General features: G+C 41.3%; 1 protein-coding gene across 4 annotated transcripts in view; it reads left to right on the top strand.

The window, feature by feature from the left end:
* The window catches only part of CDK15 (cyclin-dependent kinase 15), a 93,705-nt gene that overhangs the window by 25,755 nt on the left and 53,112 nt on the right, over positions 1-14,838 (top strand). For all 4 annotated transcript variants that reach the window (XM_014528803.1, XM_005858232.2, XM_014528809.1 and 1 more), the window contains exons 5-6: positions 7,960-8,054; positions 8,795-8,857. In XM_014528803.1, coding sequence (XP_014384289.1) covers positions 7,960-8,054; positions 8,795-8,857 — 158 coding nt within the window. The remainder of the gene's footprint in view (positions 1-7,959; positions 8,055-8,794; positions 8,858-14,838) is intronic.

The following is a 14,838-nucleotide window of genomic DNA, read 5'->3' on the forward strand; positions in this document are numbered from 1 at the left end:
GATGAGAAGAAGCCCAATCTTTGCTCTATATCATTTTCAGATGTAACAGAGCAGATGGTTCCAGTTACAACCAGTGTTATAATGGAGGTTTTTTTTTAAAAAAAATACAACATAAACTGAGATGAGAACCAGTTAGCATCCGTGTGGCTAATGGAGTGAGTAGATTTTGAAAGGAGCTTGGAAGGATGGGCTATGCAAACAGGCATGGAAAAAAGCAATTCAGAAAATGAGTTTATAACTGAATTTGATGCCACTTTCAAAAGTCTTTCAGAGCCCCTGGGACATGTGTTCTTTTGAATTTAACTGGAAGGGCCAAATGGCTGTCAGGTTATCTAGGGATTCAGCCTGGTAGGATCAGGTGCATTCTGGACGAAAGCATGGTTTTAATATAATGGAAACTGCATTTACGAATGCACTTATCGGTGGTCCCCATTAAAGAACGGTCAGATTTAGAAAGAGATGTATGTAGGTTAAGGAGCATTTCTGCATGTAACCAAGTCCCCAGGTCACCAGCACAGGGAGGGACTCCAGGCCCAGGTTCACCCCATCCTCCATGCACTTGTCTGTTGCTTCAGACTTGCCTCACTCCAAGATTTTGCCCGCAGCCCAGTTTTTCGGGGTGATATTTGACCAATCCTTTTTTGCCAGTGTTGCCACCCGATGCTTCTCAGCATGGTTCAGGAAAGCTGGGCCCGTGTTGCTCTGTATGCGAAGCGTTTCTTTTACTGCACATTTACCAGGAGTTGGCTCTCCATCGCAGGTGTTTGCAATTACACTTAGGATTCAACTGTGGACTTTGTAGGCTGGCTTTATGGACTTACCTTACTGAATGCGTTGCTTCACAATATGAAAAAACACACAGGGATTGGGGACACATTGCAGGACGCCAGGCATCTAATTTCCAACAATGAGTGTTTCCTTTCCCACCAGTGCAGAAGCTGTGGGCCCTTGTTAGAGCCGCCTTCTCCCCTCAAGGAGATAGAAGGCCTCGCTGGAAAACGTTGGCACTGTCCCACTTCTCCTGTAAGAACTTTAAGGACGTGAGGCCAGGGAGACGGGAGGCTAAATGGGAAGGGCTGGAAGGCAAAGTAGGAACAGCTGGAATTCATTAGTTCAAATCCAGGGTCACTAGCTAAAAAGGCAACTGAAAGCCACGTGCAGGAAACCTGAACGAGTAATGCAGACTTCTTTAAAAAGCCTTGAAGAAGGAATTACTTTTCCTGACCAGTTTGGCTGCACTGATGCTCTAGCAGCCAAAGATTTATTGAGTATGATTTTACTGTATGTATGGTCTCTATATAAGTAGAATACCTGTGGCAGTTTAATAATCTGGTCATTTGGAATACTTATTTGATCTTAACATGTAATATGAAATTAGCAAAAGTATGAACAGCACTAAGGGAAACATGTTTTAATACCCATGCCAGATAATTTTTCCATATTACCTCTTTCGATTCTCTTAACAACCTTTGAAGAGAGATATTCTTCTTCTTCTAATATATAGCTGTAATTCAAAACAAATCTCTCTCATTCAAACATTTGTACACCGTCTATGCATTCATGGCTACAAATATTTATTGAGCACCTACTATGGCCAGGTATTTTGCTGGCCACCGGACGCACAGTAGAGCACACAATAGGCACTTTCTCTACCCTCATTCCTTTGCTAATTAAAAAGATTAGCTACCTTCCAGCAACTTAGAAAATCATTCATAAGTGGCTCTAGAGTTATATTTTAAATGTTTATGTTTACAACTAGGAGTAGGCTGATATTATACGCTTTTATATAAGAATATGTTCCCTAGTTTTATTAAACTGTGTATCAATATTTTGATAATGTGTAGTATTTTAAATATCTTCCTAAAAAATTAGAACCTTTTGGTTTAAACCCAGGACTTTCAGCCTGTTAGCAGCATTTTTTAGGAGCAGTCATAGAACTAACCTTTTTTGAGGACTAAGCATATGACATATTTCCCCCTCCCCCAACACACACACACACACACACACACACACACACACACACACACACACACACACACACACACACACACACACACACATACATTGTCTTTTTTAAAAACCCTTACACCAACTCCAGTAGGTAAAGTGTGTTGTTTTTGTTGTAGAGATGAAGGAATCTGAACTTTAGAGAGGTTAGGTAAGTTGACTGAGATCTCAGAACTAGGAATCAAAGTTGTTAGGTAGTAGATAAAATTTATTGTATTGTGATAAATGTAGAACTTCTTAACTCAAGCATTTCTTCTTTAGCAACAGTAAAAGTAAAAATCTGTTTTTATGATACATTTTGTATAAATGTTAAGCAAAATGCAGAAGAAACATTTAAAAAAATGATATATATCATACTTGTCAATTTTGATTCTATCATGAACTCTACAGCACCAGTAACTGCAGTGCTTAAATTAGAAACAGTTTTAGCTAAGAATCTTTTAAGATCATTCTCTAGTAAAAAACATTACAAAATAATTATTCCCAGTTCATATATGATAAAACTGAGCCAAAACTAGACTAAGGTTCCCCTAAGGTCATATGGTGAGGTACAGAATACCAATTAGAACCGCTGATTCACTGATTTCCACAAATAGATTGAGCAGATCAGGTTGACAAGAAGTTCTTCATTAAATGCAATCAAATCATATTGCGGACATAGCATACTTACATTTTTATAAAACAAAATCTTGCCAGGATGATGCTACGTGATCAAATTACAATTCCAAAGAAATCAGATAATAACTACTTATTTAACATTTGTTTTAATATTTACCTTGATGATTTCTTTTCTTGGAATGCATAACTTGACTCACTGACTTGATCTGTGACACCTAGGCCAGAGGAAATGCAACATCAGGAAATACAAATTCTTTTTAATTCAATGCCTAGTGGGGGTTGGGAAGGAATTGGCTCCATTATTGACTCCTACATAAACTCGTTTCAACTGCCTGGCCTTCATTAATTCACGAGGCCTTATGAGCACCACGTGCCGGCCCGGGCTGCGGGCTGGAGATGCAAAGAAAGGGACAGGAACAGGGCATGCCTTTGAGGAGCTCACAGCCTAGAAAGGGTGTTGACTACCATATATACCTGTGCCCTAGGACTTTGAGTCAGCCTTGTTCTTCCTGGTAATCATCATCTTTAACCTTTCCTTTAGATGATAAACTAGAGCAGAATAGCCCTCAGTGGTTTGGCTCAGTGGATAGAGTGTCGGCCTGCAGACTGAAGTGTCTTGGGATCAATTCTGGTCAAGGACACGTGCCTGAATTGTGGGCTCAGTCCCCAGTAGAAGGGGTGCAGGAGCCGATCAATGATTCTCTCTCATCATTGATGTTTCTCTCCCTCCCTCGCCTTTCCTCTCTGAGGTCAATAAAAGTGTTTTTTAAAAATAATAAACTAAAGCAGAACAGAGTAGAGTAACCTCAAAATTTCATGACCCATTGCACCTGCAAAGCATCCATTTTCAAAAAACTTGACTGAACCACAAACCCCAATGAAATGAACAAAACCAAGAAATTAAATATTCTCATATAGTTGCAAGATAAAAATAACTTTTTTCCTAAATTATTAAATATCTTACGTATATGAGAATTGAATTAAATTCCATGTAATGTTAAACCAGTCAGTCATCCTAAACACCTTTATGGACAATGAAAATAAAGAAAGAAATACTTTGCATTTTTTAAAACATGCTTAATAACTTTCCGTTGTGGGTCATTTTTCTTGATCTTTGGGGTTATGCTGTCTTTTTTTCAGGTTTTCTCTTTGGCTTTTCTGGGTGTTCTCATGATCATACCAAGTTAACATATGCAGAATTCTTACAACAATGCCTGGCATGTGGTAAATGCTCAATGAGTGTTAGCTATCATCATCATCATCATCATCATCATCATCATCATCAAAGTATTTTGGAAGCCCTCAAAGAAATTCCATCGTGATCCCATTTGTCTGGAGCTTTAAAGACTCCCCAATTTATCTTTGTGTCTTTTCTTTGAAGAGAAACAAAAATTAGTAGACTCAGAATATGTGAATTATAAAAACAATAATTTTACAGGAATCAGGATGCTCTGGTTTTAAGACCTCTCCCTTCTCCCTCGGCTGCTTAGCATGCAGAAGACACCACATCCCGCTGTGAAGTTTATGAGGCAGCCTTGAAATTAGAAGAAAGATCTTCCCTTTCTGGGTTTGAGGCCCACACATCTGAGGTTGTGGGCATTTTAGATTCCTCCGGTGGATGGACCAAACAATATACCAATGCCATGAGATAAATGCTTTAAACATCATCTACTCTTTCATGTAAATTCCCTATTACTAGTCATTAAAAGTCACAGTTGCCCTGTAAGTATTTCAGTAGTTCTTGGGTGTTTAAAAAAAAAAAGCAGTAGTAGACACGGCCATAACACAACAGTCATAACCTAATGAGGAAGACAACTAAAAGAAACAAGAAATAAAAGCACCATCAGCCAAAACACCCTATACCAACCAATTATAGGTACAGAAATGATATTAGGCAATTAGTGACCACTGACTTAATAGTAAATATTTATTGAATGCTTACAATATAGCAGACGTTGTTGTAGATACTGAAGATACAGCCATAAGCACAAGACAGAAGTGCCTGCTCTTAATGGAGTTTATATTCCTAAGGGTGGAAACAGACAATAAACAGATATATAATATGTCAGTATAACAAGTGCTACAATATGCCAGGAGTGATAAGTTCTATGAAGAAGGATAAAGCAGGGCACAGGGATGGAGATCACTGGGGTGGGGGTGTCAGGGAAGCCAAGACCTTGAGCAGAGACCTGAAGAAAGGGAGGGAGGAGGCGTGCAGTGAGCTGAGACAAGAAGGTGACTGTGAAGACCCAGGGAGGAAATGTGTTTGGAAATGTCCAAGGAATAGGTAGGAGGCCAATATGTCTAGAGCCAAGTGAGCAAGGATAGGGAGTGTGAGTTGACGAGGGCAGAAATTATCAAGAACTCTGTATGAAATGAAGATTTATAGTCACTGATATTAGCAGTGAGCCTCATCCTAAGTGAACATCAAACTGAGCTTTTTAGCAAATGATAGTTTGGAGCCATTGTAATGAACAAAACATGCCATCATAATTTTAAAAATAAGCATCAGGAATTTTAGGAACATCATATTTAAGCGAGACTAAATTTTGTATTAAAAATAAATTTAAATATCTTTACAATATTCTTAGTAATTTCAGCTTTACCATATCCATTTAAAATTGAATTTTGGTGCATGTTTTGTAATATTGGGGGGTGCATAGAGAGAGAAAATGAACATAATTTGCAAATAAAAATACACATAAAATACCAGCATGTTTAACTGATGGTTAGAAGTCATTGTAAGTATGGAAGGTGTTGGAAACTCTAGCAGAAACAGATATAAACAAAATTTTTAAAAATTTAAATTACAATTGGATGCAATAAATACAATATTATATTAGTTTCAGGTATACAACATAGTGATTAGACATTTACACAACTTATAAAATGATCACCCCAATAAGTTCAGCTTCCATATCTGACACCATACATAGTTAACACAGTATTATTGACTATGTTCTATTTACTGTACTTTACATTCCCATGACTGTTTTAATAACTGGCAGCTTGCACACCTTAATCCTTTCTCCTTTTCACCCAACCCCCCTCCCATCTGGCAACCATCATAATGTTCTCTGTATCTATGAGTTGACATAAACAAAATTTTAATTTATTAACCTGGGAGTGGGGATTTAGTGGGGCTCAAGGTGGAAGGGAGGGCCAAGTACCTGTTGGCTGGGATATTAATTCTAATTTGCAACCGTGTGCTGCTTGACATTTGCCAGGGATCCGCGCATGGAATCTGGTTCCATCCTCGTGTCAATCCTATGAAGTCAGGTTGGGGAAGGCGTTATCTCTTTTTCACAAGGAGTGAACTGTGACTTGGGTTGAGATACTGCCCCGAGCTCACTTGGCTAGAAAGTGGCAGGGCCAGGATCCATAGGAGGGCTCCTGGCTCCACAGCCAGCTCTCCATTAAGACACTCAATAAATATACTTGATAAATTAAGTGCTTAGTCTTGGCTGAGCGTTGTACCGGGTGGTGTGGCGGCATCTGAAAGAGAAAGTCACTCCCGCTATTCGCATATAGCCTTCAGTCTGGGACTAGGGATATTAAGCAGATACCTGTAAGACTGTACATGTACAAAGCAATGGATGTGTAAGAGTGAAGTAATACATTTAGCTCATAAGGATTCGGGGGGGCAAACAGTAAAGTTATACTATTCGTCAGTAGAACAAGGTAGGGTTAATGGACAGAGCAGGGCTCCCTGGGTGGTAAGAGGTTGCCAGCTCAAACTAAGGTGAGCAAAGAAGGAAATTTGCTGGCTCGGAGGCCTGGAAACTACACACTAGCAGGGAGCCAATGATGTCAGCAGGAGTCCGGGCCTGTCCATCCCCAACACTGTTTTTCTCTGCCTTAGTTTTATTCCCAGGTGTGGTAAGCTGGCCAGGGCAGCTCCTGGTTAAAGCTCAGCTTTCACAGTGGAGACGAAAGCACTTCTATCCTCATGACACTGGCAAAGTGGGGCTCTCCCACGCTAGGGCTTTGTGCCTGTCTCTGAACCAATCACTGTGGCCAAAGGGTGGCTGTGCTCAGATTGGACGGGCCAGGGTCACAAGCCCAGTCTTGGGTAGGGGTGGGTCAGCCCCGGGGTTGCTTCCCCAGAGGAAAATGGAGGGGCCCCCCTGGAAGCGGGAATGGCTGCCAGAGCTGCATTACAATGGGAAAGGGTCACTGAAGGAAGTAATGTTGCAAAATTTGAAGGGAGCATTTGACCTTGTTGTCAATCTTACAGAATTCCGGAGGAGAGCTGTTACCCGAGATTCATGATATACGGGCATCCCCTGCAGAACATGGCTTTGAATTTTTATTTGAGTTTTAATTTTTCCTTCCCCTTAAGTGTGAAGGACACTGTTTCTTCATATGGGGATACTCTGAGTTGAGACTCATCCCTTTTTTGTGCCTTTTCTGCTCTCTTCCCTTCTGTTTTATCTCTGAAACCACCAAAGACACAGCCTTTTAACTCCTCTGCCAGGAGCGGGCTGGGAGAGGTTAATAGGGGGAAAGGGAGGACCTATGGAATACTTTCAACAATAAAGATTTAAATAAATAAATAAAGAACCCCCCAGCCAGGCACTCGCTGGCCTTTTGTGGTGACTTTTCCATTAAGGCTGCTCTTACTGACCAAATAACAACCTGTTATTGAAGCTGCAAAAGGACAGTCCTCAGCCCTCCCCACACACTCCTCTGGGCCCCCAAGTTTGGCTCTGTCCCCTTTTCAAGTTTGCATTTTCTCCTTCCACAGAGTTCGAAATTCTCCCCTTAAGAAGTCCCCTCCACTGTTTATTATGGTTTAACCATTTTTCACCCCATGCTCTTATCCCTGCCTTCTCCCAGTCCCACCCAGCATCCCTCCTGAGCCCCCGTGGGACTTTGAATTTTAGAAAATGATTACGTGTTGCAAAGTCCTGCTCTAGAAGGCAGGCCACTCCATTTCCTGGCGCCCCCCCCCCCCCCCCCCCCCCCCTGCCTTATCTTTCAGGCCTCCTCTCCTGTGACTCTGAAGCAGAGATGATAAGATCCCCAGAGGAAAGCATTTGCAAAGTGCTCTGAGTGCTTTGATGAAATTGATTGGGTAAATGGAAACATATTTCTTTTCAAACTGCTCTAGCCTATTAAAAAAGTAAGGTATGCAAATGCAATGACTCACCATTTAACAAATAATGAAGGTACTTTGTCATTTTAAATATTATTTCACAAGAGATATTTCCAGCAATAAAAAACCAGAACTGCTTGCTTTGAAATGTTTAAAAATATAAATACTGCTTGATATCTTTAAAGCAGGGCTTTCAAGATCGTTGATTGAGTTAACATTTTGTTGAATTTTTCTAGCTTCTCTTTTGAAGGGTCTGAAACATGCCAATATTGTGCTCCTGCATGACATAATCCACACCAAAGAGACACTGACATTCGTTTTCGAATACATGGTGAGTTGCCCCAGCATTTTACAAAGCATGAGGGAAAAGCCTGGTGCTTGTATAATGAATCTGTTAATATTTTATGGCATGATAAAATTTGCATTACAATGTGGAAAGTGTCATGGAAATTTTCATTATTACGATTAACAGAGCCTATTGTTCTTATGCTTATTCTTGAATCTTGCCTCTTTGCCCATTGTATTTGCTGTCTCTTTCCCCTCACCAGCAGTAATTAATACGAATTTTGAGTTCGTCTCCTAAATAAAACGTTTATACTTTTTAAAAAAATCTATTTTTAACCACCATCTGAGCAGTTAATTGATAATGAAGATATAAACCACCAGGTTTTAAAACATTGTATATAAGTTTACTAAAGAATAACTCACTGTAGTATTTCTGAGAGGGAAAACTATTCAAATATCAGCAGAAAGAAATCATACGGTATGTGTACTTGACTTGCCCCTGAGAAGAGTGGAAACTCCCCGTGTCATCGTGTTCGGGGACCGTCATTTACGTAAATAGAGCATCTTGTTGTGCCGGGAAACGAGCTTCCTTCTAAGAGCAGCCAGTTAGAAAGACACACTGGGTTTCACCTCAGCAGTGGGGTCTCAGAAAACCTGGCTGTGTGCCTTCTGCCCCTTATTCTCAAAAACCTGAGCTTTGTACGACCTCTGGCAGTCAAATGTACGGTCTGCTGTAGGGCACTGTGCAAGCACCACTAACAACAGTCTCTCCACCGTTTCCTGTAGCACACGGACCTGGCCCAGTACATGTCCCAGCACCCGGGCGGACTGCACCCTCACAACGTCAGGGTGAGTGCTGCGAGGGGCAGGCCTCTCTGGCTCGCCCACCACAGGAGAATTTTGAAACAGGCTGACAGTGCAAAGCAAAGTCCCAGGACACAGAATAAGAAGATGGCCATCATTAATATTCTAGAGAAAAGTTAAAAAAAGAAAAGAAAAAAAAAAGAAAGTTGTCCTTCAAGATATGGGGCGATGTTTAGTGGTTTTCTGGACAGCCTAACCTTGTCAGTCATTGCTATCATTGCAAATGTGTGCCTAGAAGCATAAGCCAATTAAAAGAATTGCACTGAGAAAAACAAGTGAAGGTAGGCCATCTTTTATAAAATAAATACCTTTTTCGTGGCAGACTGCTGTGCTCTGTGATAAAGTTTGTGTTGTGTTTACAGTTCCCACTAGAATTAGCCAAGAAACCACCTGTGTTGGGTCCTGGTCAGCTACCCTGTCCGATCAGGTCCTGTTGTCTATGGAGCCAGCTTCCATTTTTTCCCAGTCGTTAGAATAGAAATAATAATGACCTCTTAACAGGTGTAATTCTACATGTGTTATAAATCATTTGTATTTTATACTTTTCATTCTCTAAAGTTTTATTGGCATTTAATTAATTAACCTAGACACATGAGATTTGCATATGTACTCATTCATTTAACTAATAATTTATGTATTAATTTATTCATTCAAGAAATACTTATTGAGGTCTTAGTACTATATTAAGTTCTGAGGTTTTGCTAATGAATAAGTTGTATTCCTTACTTTCAGTGTGCTTAAAGCCCAGTAAGGTAATGTGGACTTAAATGGGCAGTGAGAAGCAAAGTGACAAGGCTATGGCTGTGTTAATAGGAATATTATGAGACTCTTAATAAGGGGCTTAATCTCCTCTTAGAGGCAAGGGGGGAAAGGTTGAGGGGAGAGGAGTTGAGAGGAATGAAGAAATCTTAATAGCTATTGGAGAATGGGGTAGAGAACTAACTAGGGAAACCAAGAAAGTCTAGGAGTGTATTAAATATTCTAATGAGAATGAAAATCATGAAGTTATCTGCATGTTCATGAGATTATTTTTTAAATGGCAGTGCTACCATAGCCAGTGTTGCTCAGTGGATAGAGCGTCGGCCCTGAGGACTGAAGGGTCCCAGATTCGATTCGGTCAAGGGCATATATGTGGGTTGCAGGCTGGATCCCTGGCCCTGGTCAGAGGCACATGTGAGAGGCAACCAATCGATGTGTCTCTCTCACATCAATGTTTCTCTCTCTCTTTCTCTCCCCCTTCCTTCCACTCTAAAAGTCAATGGAAAAATATCCTCAGGTGAAGATTAATAAATAAATAAATAAATAAATAAATAAATAAATAAATAAATGGCAGTGCTTAGCCATTTGAATAGAGCAGTGGTTCTCAACCTTCCTAATGCCTCAACCCTTTAATACAGTTCCTCATGTTGTGGTGACCCCCAACCATAAAATTATTTTCATTGCTACTTCATAACTGTAATTTTGCTACTGTTATGAATCGTAATGTAAATATCTGATATGCAGGATGTATTTTCATTGTTACAAATTGAACATAATTAAAGCATAGTGATTAATCACAAAAACAATATGTAATTATATATGTGTTTTCTGATGGTCTTAGGCGACCCCTGTGAAAGGGTCGTTCGACCCCCAAAGGGGTCGAAACCCACAGGTTGAGAACCGCTGGAATAGAGGAACAGAGAAAGTAGACAGTTTATTGATTCAGAGTTGGGGTTTGCCAGATAAGTGAGAGGAAAAGACCGTTTGGCAAGAGAATTGAAGAGAATGTCAAAAGGTTAAGCTGGTGGTCAGTGGCTTCTAAACTGAGGGAAGAAGTGAAGATAGGCAGGGTGCTGAAAGCTAGGTAGAAAGCAGAAGAGTCAAGAAACTAGACTAGAGGTGTTGATTACATAGAAAAACGGTTGCAGGAAAAATAACGGTGAGAAAGATTTTCAGGCTTATGTGACTCACATATAAGACACTGTGCTAAATGCTTCAGAGGAAAAAAAGACATGGAAGACAGATTCTGGCCCTCAAGACACTTACATCCAAAAACAAGATAAAAGAAATACACACCAATACTATTACATGGCATTTGTGAATAATGCCAAGTAAGAAATAAGACCTAGTTTGTAGATGTGTAAAGAAGTAGAATATATTTTCTCATTTTAAGAGGCTTCATTTAAGCCAGAACTCAAAACATACATTCATTTTAAGAGGCTGAAATAGGGGAAGATGTTACAGAAAGGAGGAACGTGTTCACCAAAGGTACAGAGCAGGGAAATAGAGGATGTATTCAAGGAAGAGGATCCCAGAATCATGGACTGTTAGGGCGACGGGGCCGACAGTGGTTTTCAGTTTTCGGGTTCTGACCCATTAGTGGGTTATGAAATCAATGTGGTGATTAGCAACCAACATTTTAAAAAATGAAATGAAATGGGTAAGAAGAGAATAGAAAATGTTTTGTGCAACTTTTGTTCTAGTTGAAACTGTACTTATATCTGGATATGGATGTAAATACTGGGTACATATTTATTTGGTTGCAATACAAAAAAATGCTTTAAAAACACTGGGCTGATCTAACTTTTTTGTTTTGCAGAATTGGAATCTAAGATTTGAGAGGACAAACATTTTGCCAGAGGTTATAGAACCAGCCCTTGCCATAGCTAAATATGATTCTTGGTTAGGATGCTTTTCCGCTACTGCCATATTGCACCCCTGGTACTGTTGGCCTGACATGTAGAATATATTAGTGAAGTGGGGTACATAAGTCTGGGGAAATTGATTGGGTAGATGGCCGAGAGCCTCACTTCCTAAGATGTGGACTCTATTCCTTAGACATTAGAGTTATTAAAGGGGGTTGAGTTGAGAGAGCATGACATGATCAGAAGGAAATTTATGTAACTGTGGTCTGTGGGATGGATTAAAGAGAGGAGACTGGAGTCAGAAATTCCAGTTAGGAGTTTATTGATGTGGTCTAGCCCAGTGCTTCTCAAACTTCAGTGAGCAGATGAACGACTTGGGGCTCTGATCCAGGCGGCCTACGGTGAGCCTGAGCTTCTGTTTCTAACATGATCCCGGGGGATGTGGATGCTGCTGGTCAAGGAACAAACTTTGAATAGCAAGGATCTAGGTAAGACGTAATAAAGGCCTAAATTATGGGAGTGAAGGTGAGAATGGAAAGGAATGTGAAAAATGGAAACAATGAAGAGTTCATCCAGGACATGAAGAGGGAGAGGGTGGGGCCAAACATGACTGATTTTGAGTTTGATTGACCAGGAGAATTATAGCTCTATTACTAGAAATAGAAGAAGTTGGTTTGGAGAAGAGGAGGAGTCCTATCTTAGATGGAATGAGCTCCTAGTTGAGGTTAGGGTTAAGGATATATATATATAGAGAGAGAGAGAGGGGGGCGGGGAGAAAAGAGGAATGTGGATCTTAGAGGGAAATAGTGAGTTAAGTTTTGGACATTTTGAGTTTGATGTGATTATAGGATGTCCAAGTGAACTTCAGACTATTCGGGTCTAAAGTTCAAGAGAGAGTCTGAGTTGGAGATAAAGATTTTGAAATCTGCAGAATACAGTTGTTAATTGAGTCAGTTAGTAGATAAGATGGCTAAGGGGGAGTATGTGGAGTGATAAGAGAAGGTCCAGGATGGAGCCCTAAGGAATTTAAATATATTAGAGATCAGTAGAGGAAGTGGATAGAACCCATAAAAAAAGAGGCCTCAGAGAAGTAGGAGAAAAATTATAAGATTGTGTTACCAAGGAAGAGCTTCAGGAAGGTCAACAATTCCAAATGCTGCAAAGAGAAGGAATGAGAGGTATCCATTGGATTTCCATAGCAAAAGGCATTGGTGACCATGGTAAAACAACAACAACACCTAATGAATGACATGATCAAAATAGTTGCTTATGATGGCAAGACCTACTGTGTTATCATGGAGTGAGGGGTTGAAGCTGCCTGGAGAAGCAGACTGGAGGTCAGCTTGCCATGTTCACACGGGCACTGATGTCAAGGGAGCAACAGCTGTGATCTCGAGAGAATGATGCCGGGTGGTGGGTGTGTGGATGAGAGTGACAAGAGGAGTAGAGGAAGATGTAGCTGGATGTCAAGAAAGTCTAAGCAACAGGGGTTTTTACTTAAGGGTAGAGAAGGAATGGTTTTGAAGTGGGATTGAGGAGTCAGGAGGCAGCTGCCCCCACCCCTCTGCGATCAGATGTATGAGTGAGCTGTAGAAAAGCTAGCATCCACGTACGAATGCTATAAAGGAGCAGTGAGCTCAAGGTCCCATTGAAGGAAAGGAGCCGGAAGAAAATCCATCAGAGGTTGCGTTGTAGAGAGTTTTTAATCCAGGATTGAGGCGTGAAGAGTGAGCAGTGAAAAGGTTTGGGAGAGGAAGGAACCATGGATTACGTGAAAGGAAGCACAGAGCAATACAGAGATGAGCTTATGGGAGGGAAAAAGAATAGTCCGAGAGGCTTACATTTTGAGTAGTGACCACAGAAGACATGATGGGAACCGCCTGGGATTTAACAAACCCCAGGGATCCCTGGTGAGTGGAGCACTCGGGCTTCCCTGCAGGACTTGGCTGACTCATCTGATTGTGTTTTGAGGGATTCCAGCCCAGATGGCAGTAGCCCAAACGAATTACATTTTGTTCCCAAGATCCTCACTGTGTTGGAAACAGAACTAACCCCTGAGGTACAGGAAGCCTCTCTGGAAAGAGTCACCCACGATCTGGCTTGATGTTGACTGAGAAAAAGCACCATCCGATTGGGTCATTATCGGTGAAGCTTAGGGCAGGGTTGAGGGAAGACTCCAGGCTGAAAAAGATTGAAGAGTGAGTGGGTGGTGAGCTTCGTCAGCACACACTGCCGTTTGGAGAAGTGTGGCTGTGGGACCCCATGCCTGACCACCACGGGTGCTTTACTGTGCACACAAGCTTGCAGACAGAGACGTGGAGCCAAGGAGGAAAGACTGAGAGCAAGAAGGTGGGAGGCGGGTGTGACTAATTAGTGAGAACAGCCTCTCCTTGGGACATGAAAGGCACTTCAGCCGGCCCGGCCCTCCCTCGGAGAAGCTCTGTGGCTGACTCAGCCCGCCCACTCCCTTTCCCTGTCATGTTTTGACTTTCTGTCTTTTCTCTGGCTTCCCAGGCTGGTGCAGTGGAGTCAGGCACGTCTGAATTTGAGCTGTGGCCCTGACTCTTTCTAGACATGTTTTCAAAGTTTCCTATTTTTCTTATCTGTGAAGTGAGGGCAAGCATACCTTCCTCACAGGAGTGTATTAGGGATTGATTACAAAAGGTGACAGGCATTCAATAAACGGTACTTTCCCTGTCTTCCTTCTTCTGTCTCCCCCTTGCTGATCTCCATCTTTCTGTCTTCTGTCGCTCACCTGTCTCCATCTCCCTCTCTCCTATACTGTCCCATTGAAAAGCATCGACTGTGGCAACGTATCTTTCAGCTGGGATTTCAGTTGGATTTTTTTTTATATTGTCTTTTCCATAAACATTATAACCAATTGGAAGGTTTAAATGATGGTATAAGAATTTTGTGTTTCGGTAGCGTAGTGGTTTGATGAGTGGAAAAGTAAATAGTGTGTGTATTTGAAGCACGAAGAAGATAAAGCTTCGGGAAGATTCATAGGACCAGTGAACATTTGAAGTAGGAGTCTCAAGAAGTTTTTTTAAAAAATATATATATTTTTATTGATTTCAGAGAGGAAGAGAGAGAGATAGAAACATCAATGGTGAGAGGGAATCATTGATCAGCTGCCTCCTGCACACCTCACACTGGGGAGCAAGCCCGCAACCTGGGCACATGCCCCCGACCGGAATCAAGCCTGGGACCCTTCAGTCTGGAGGCCAACTCTATCCACTGAGTGAAACTGGCTAGGGCTCAAGAAATTGTTAACATTCCTAAATGGCTTATGAAACTGATGTGGGATCTGCATCGAACCTATGGCCACAGAGTGCTTTGGCA

Source organism: Myotis brandtii, unplaced genomic scaffold (assembly GCF_000412655.1).
Source record: "Myotis brandtii unplaced genomic scaffold, ASM41265v1 scaffold1162, whole genome shotgun sequence".
Taxonomy (NCBI): Eukaryota; Metazoa; Chordata; class Mammalia; order Chiroptera; family Vespertilionidae; genus Myotis; species Myotis brandtii.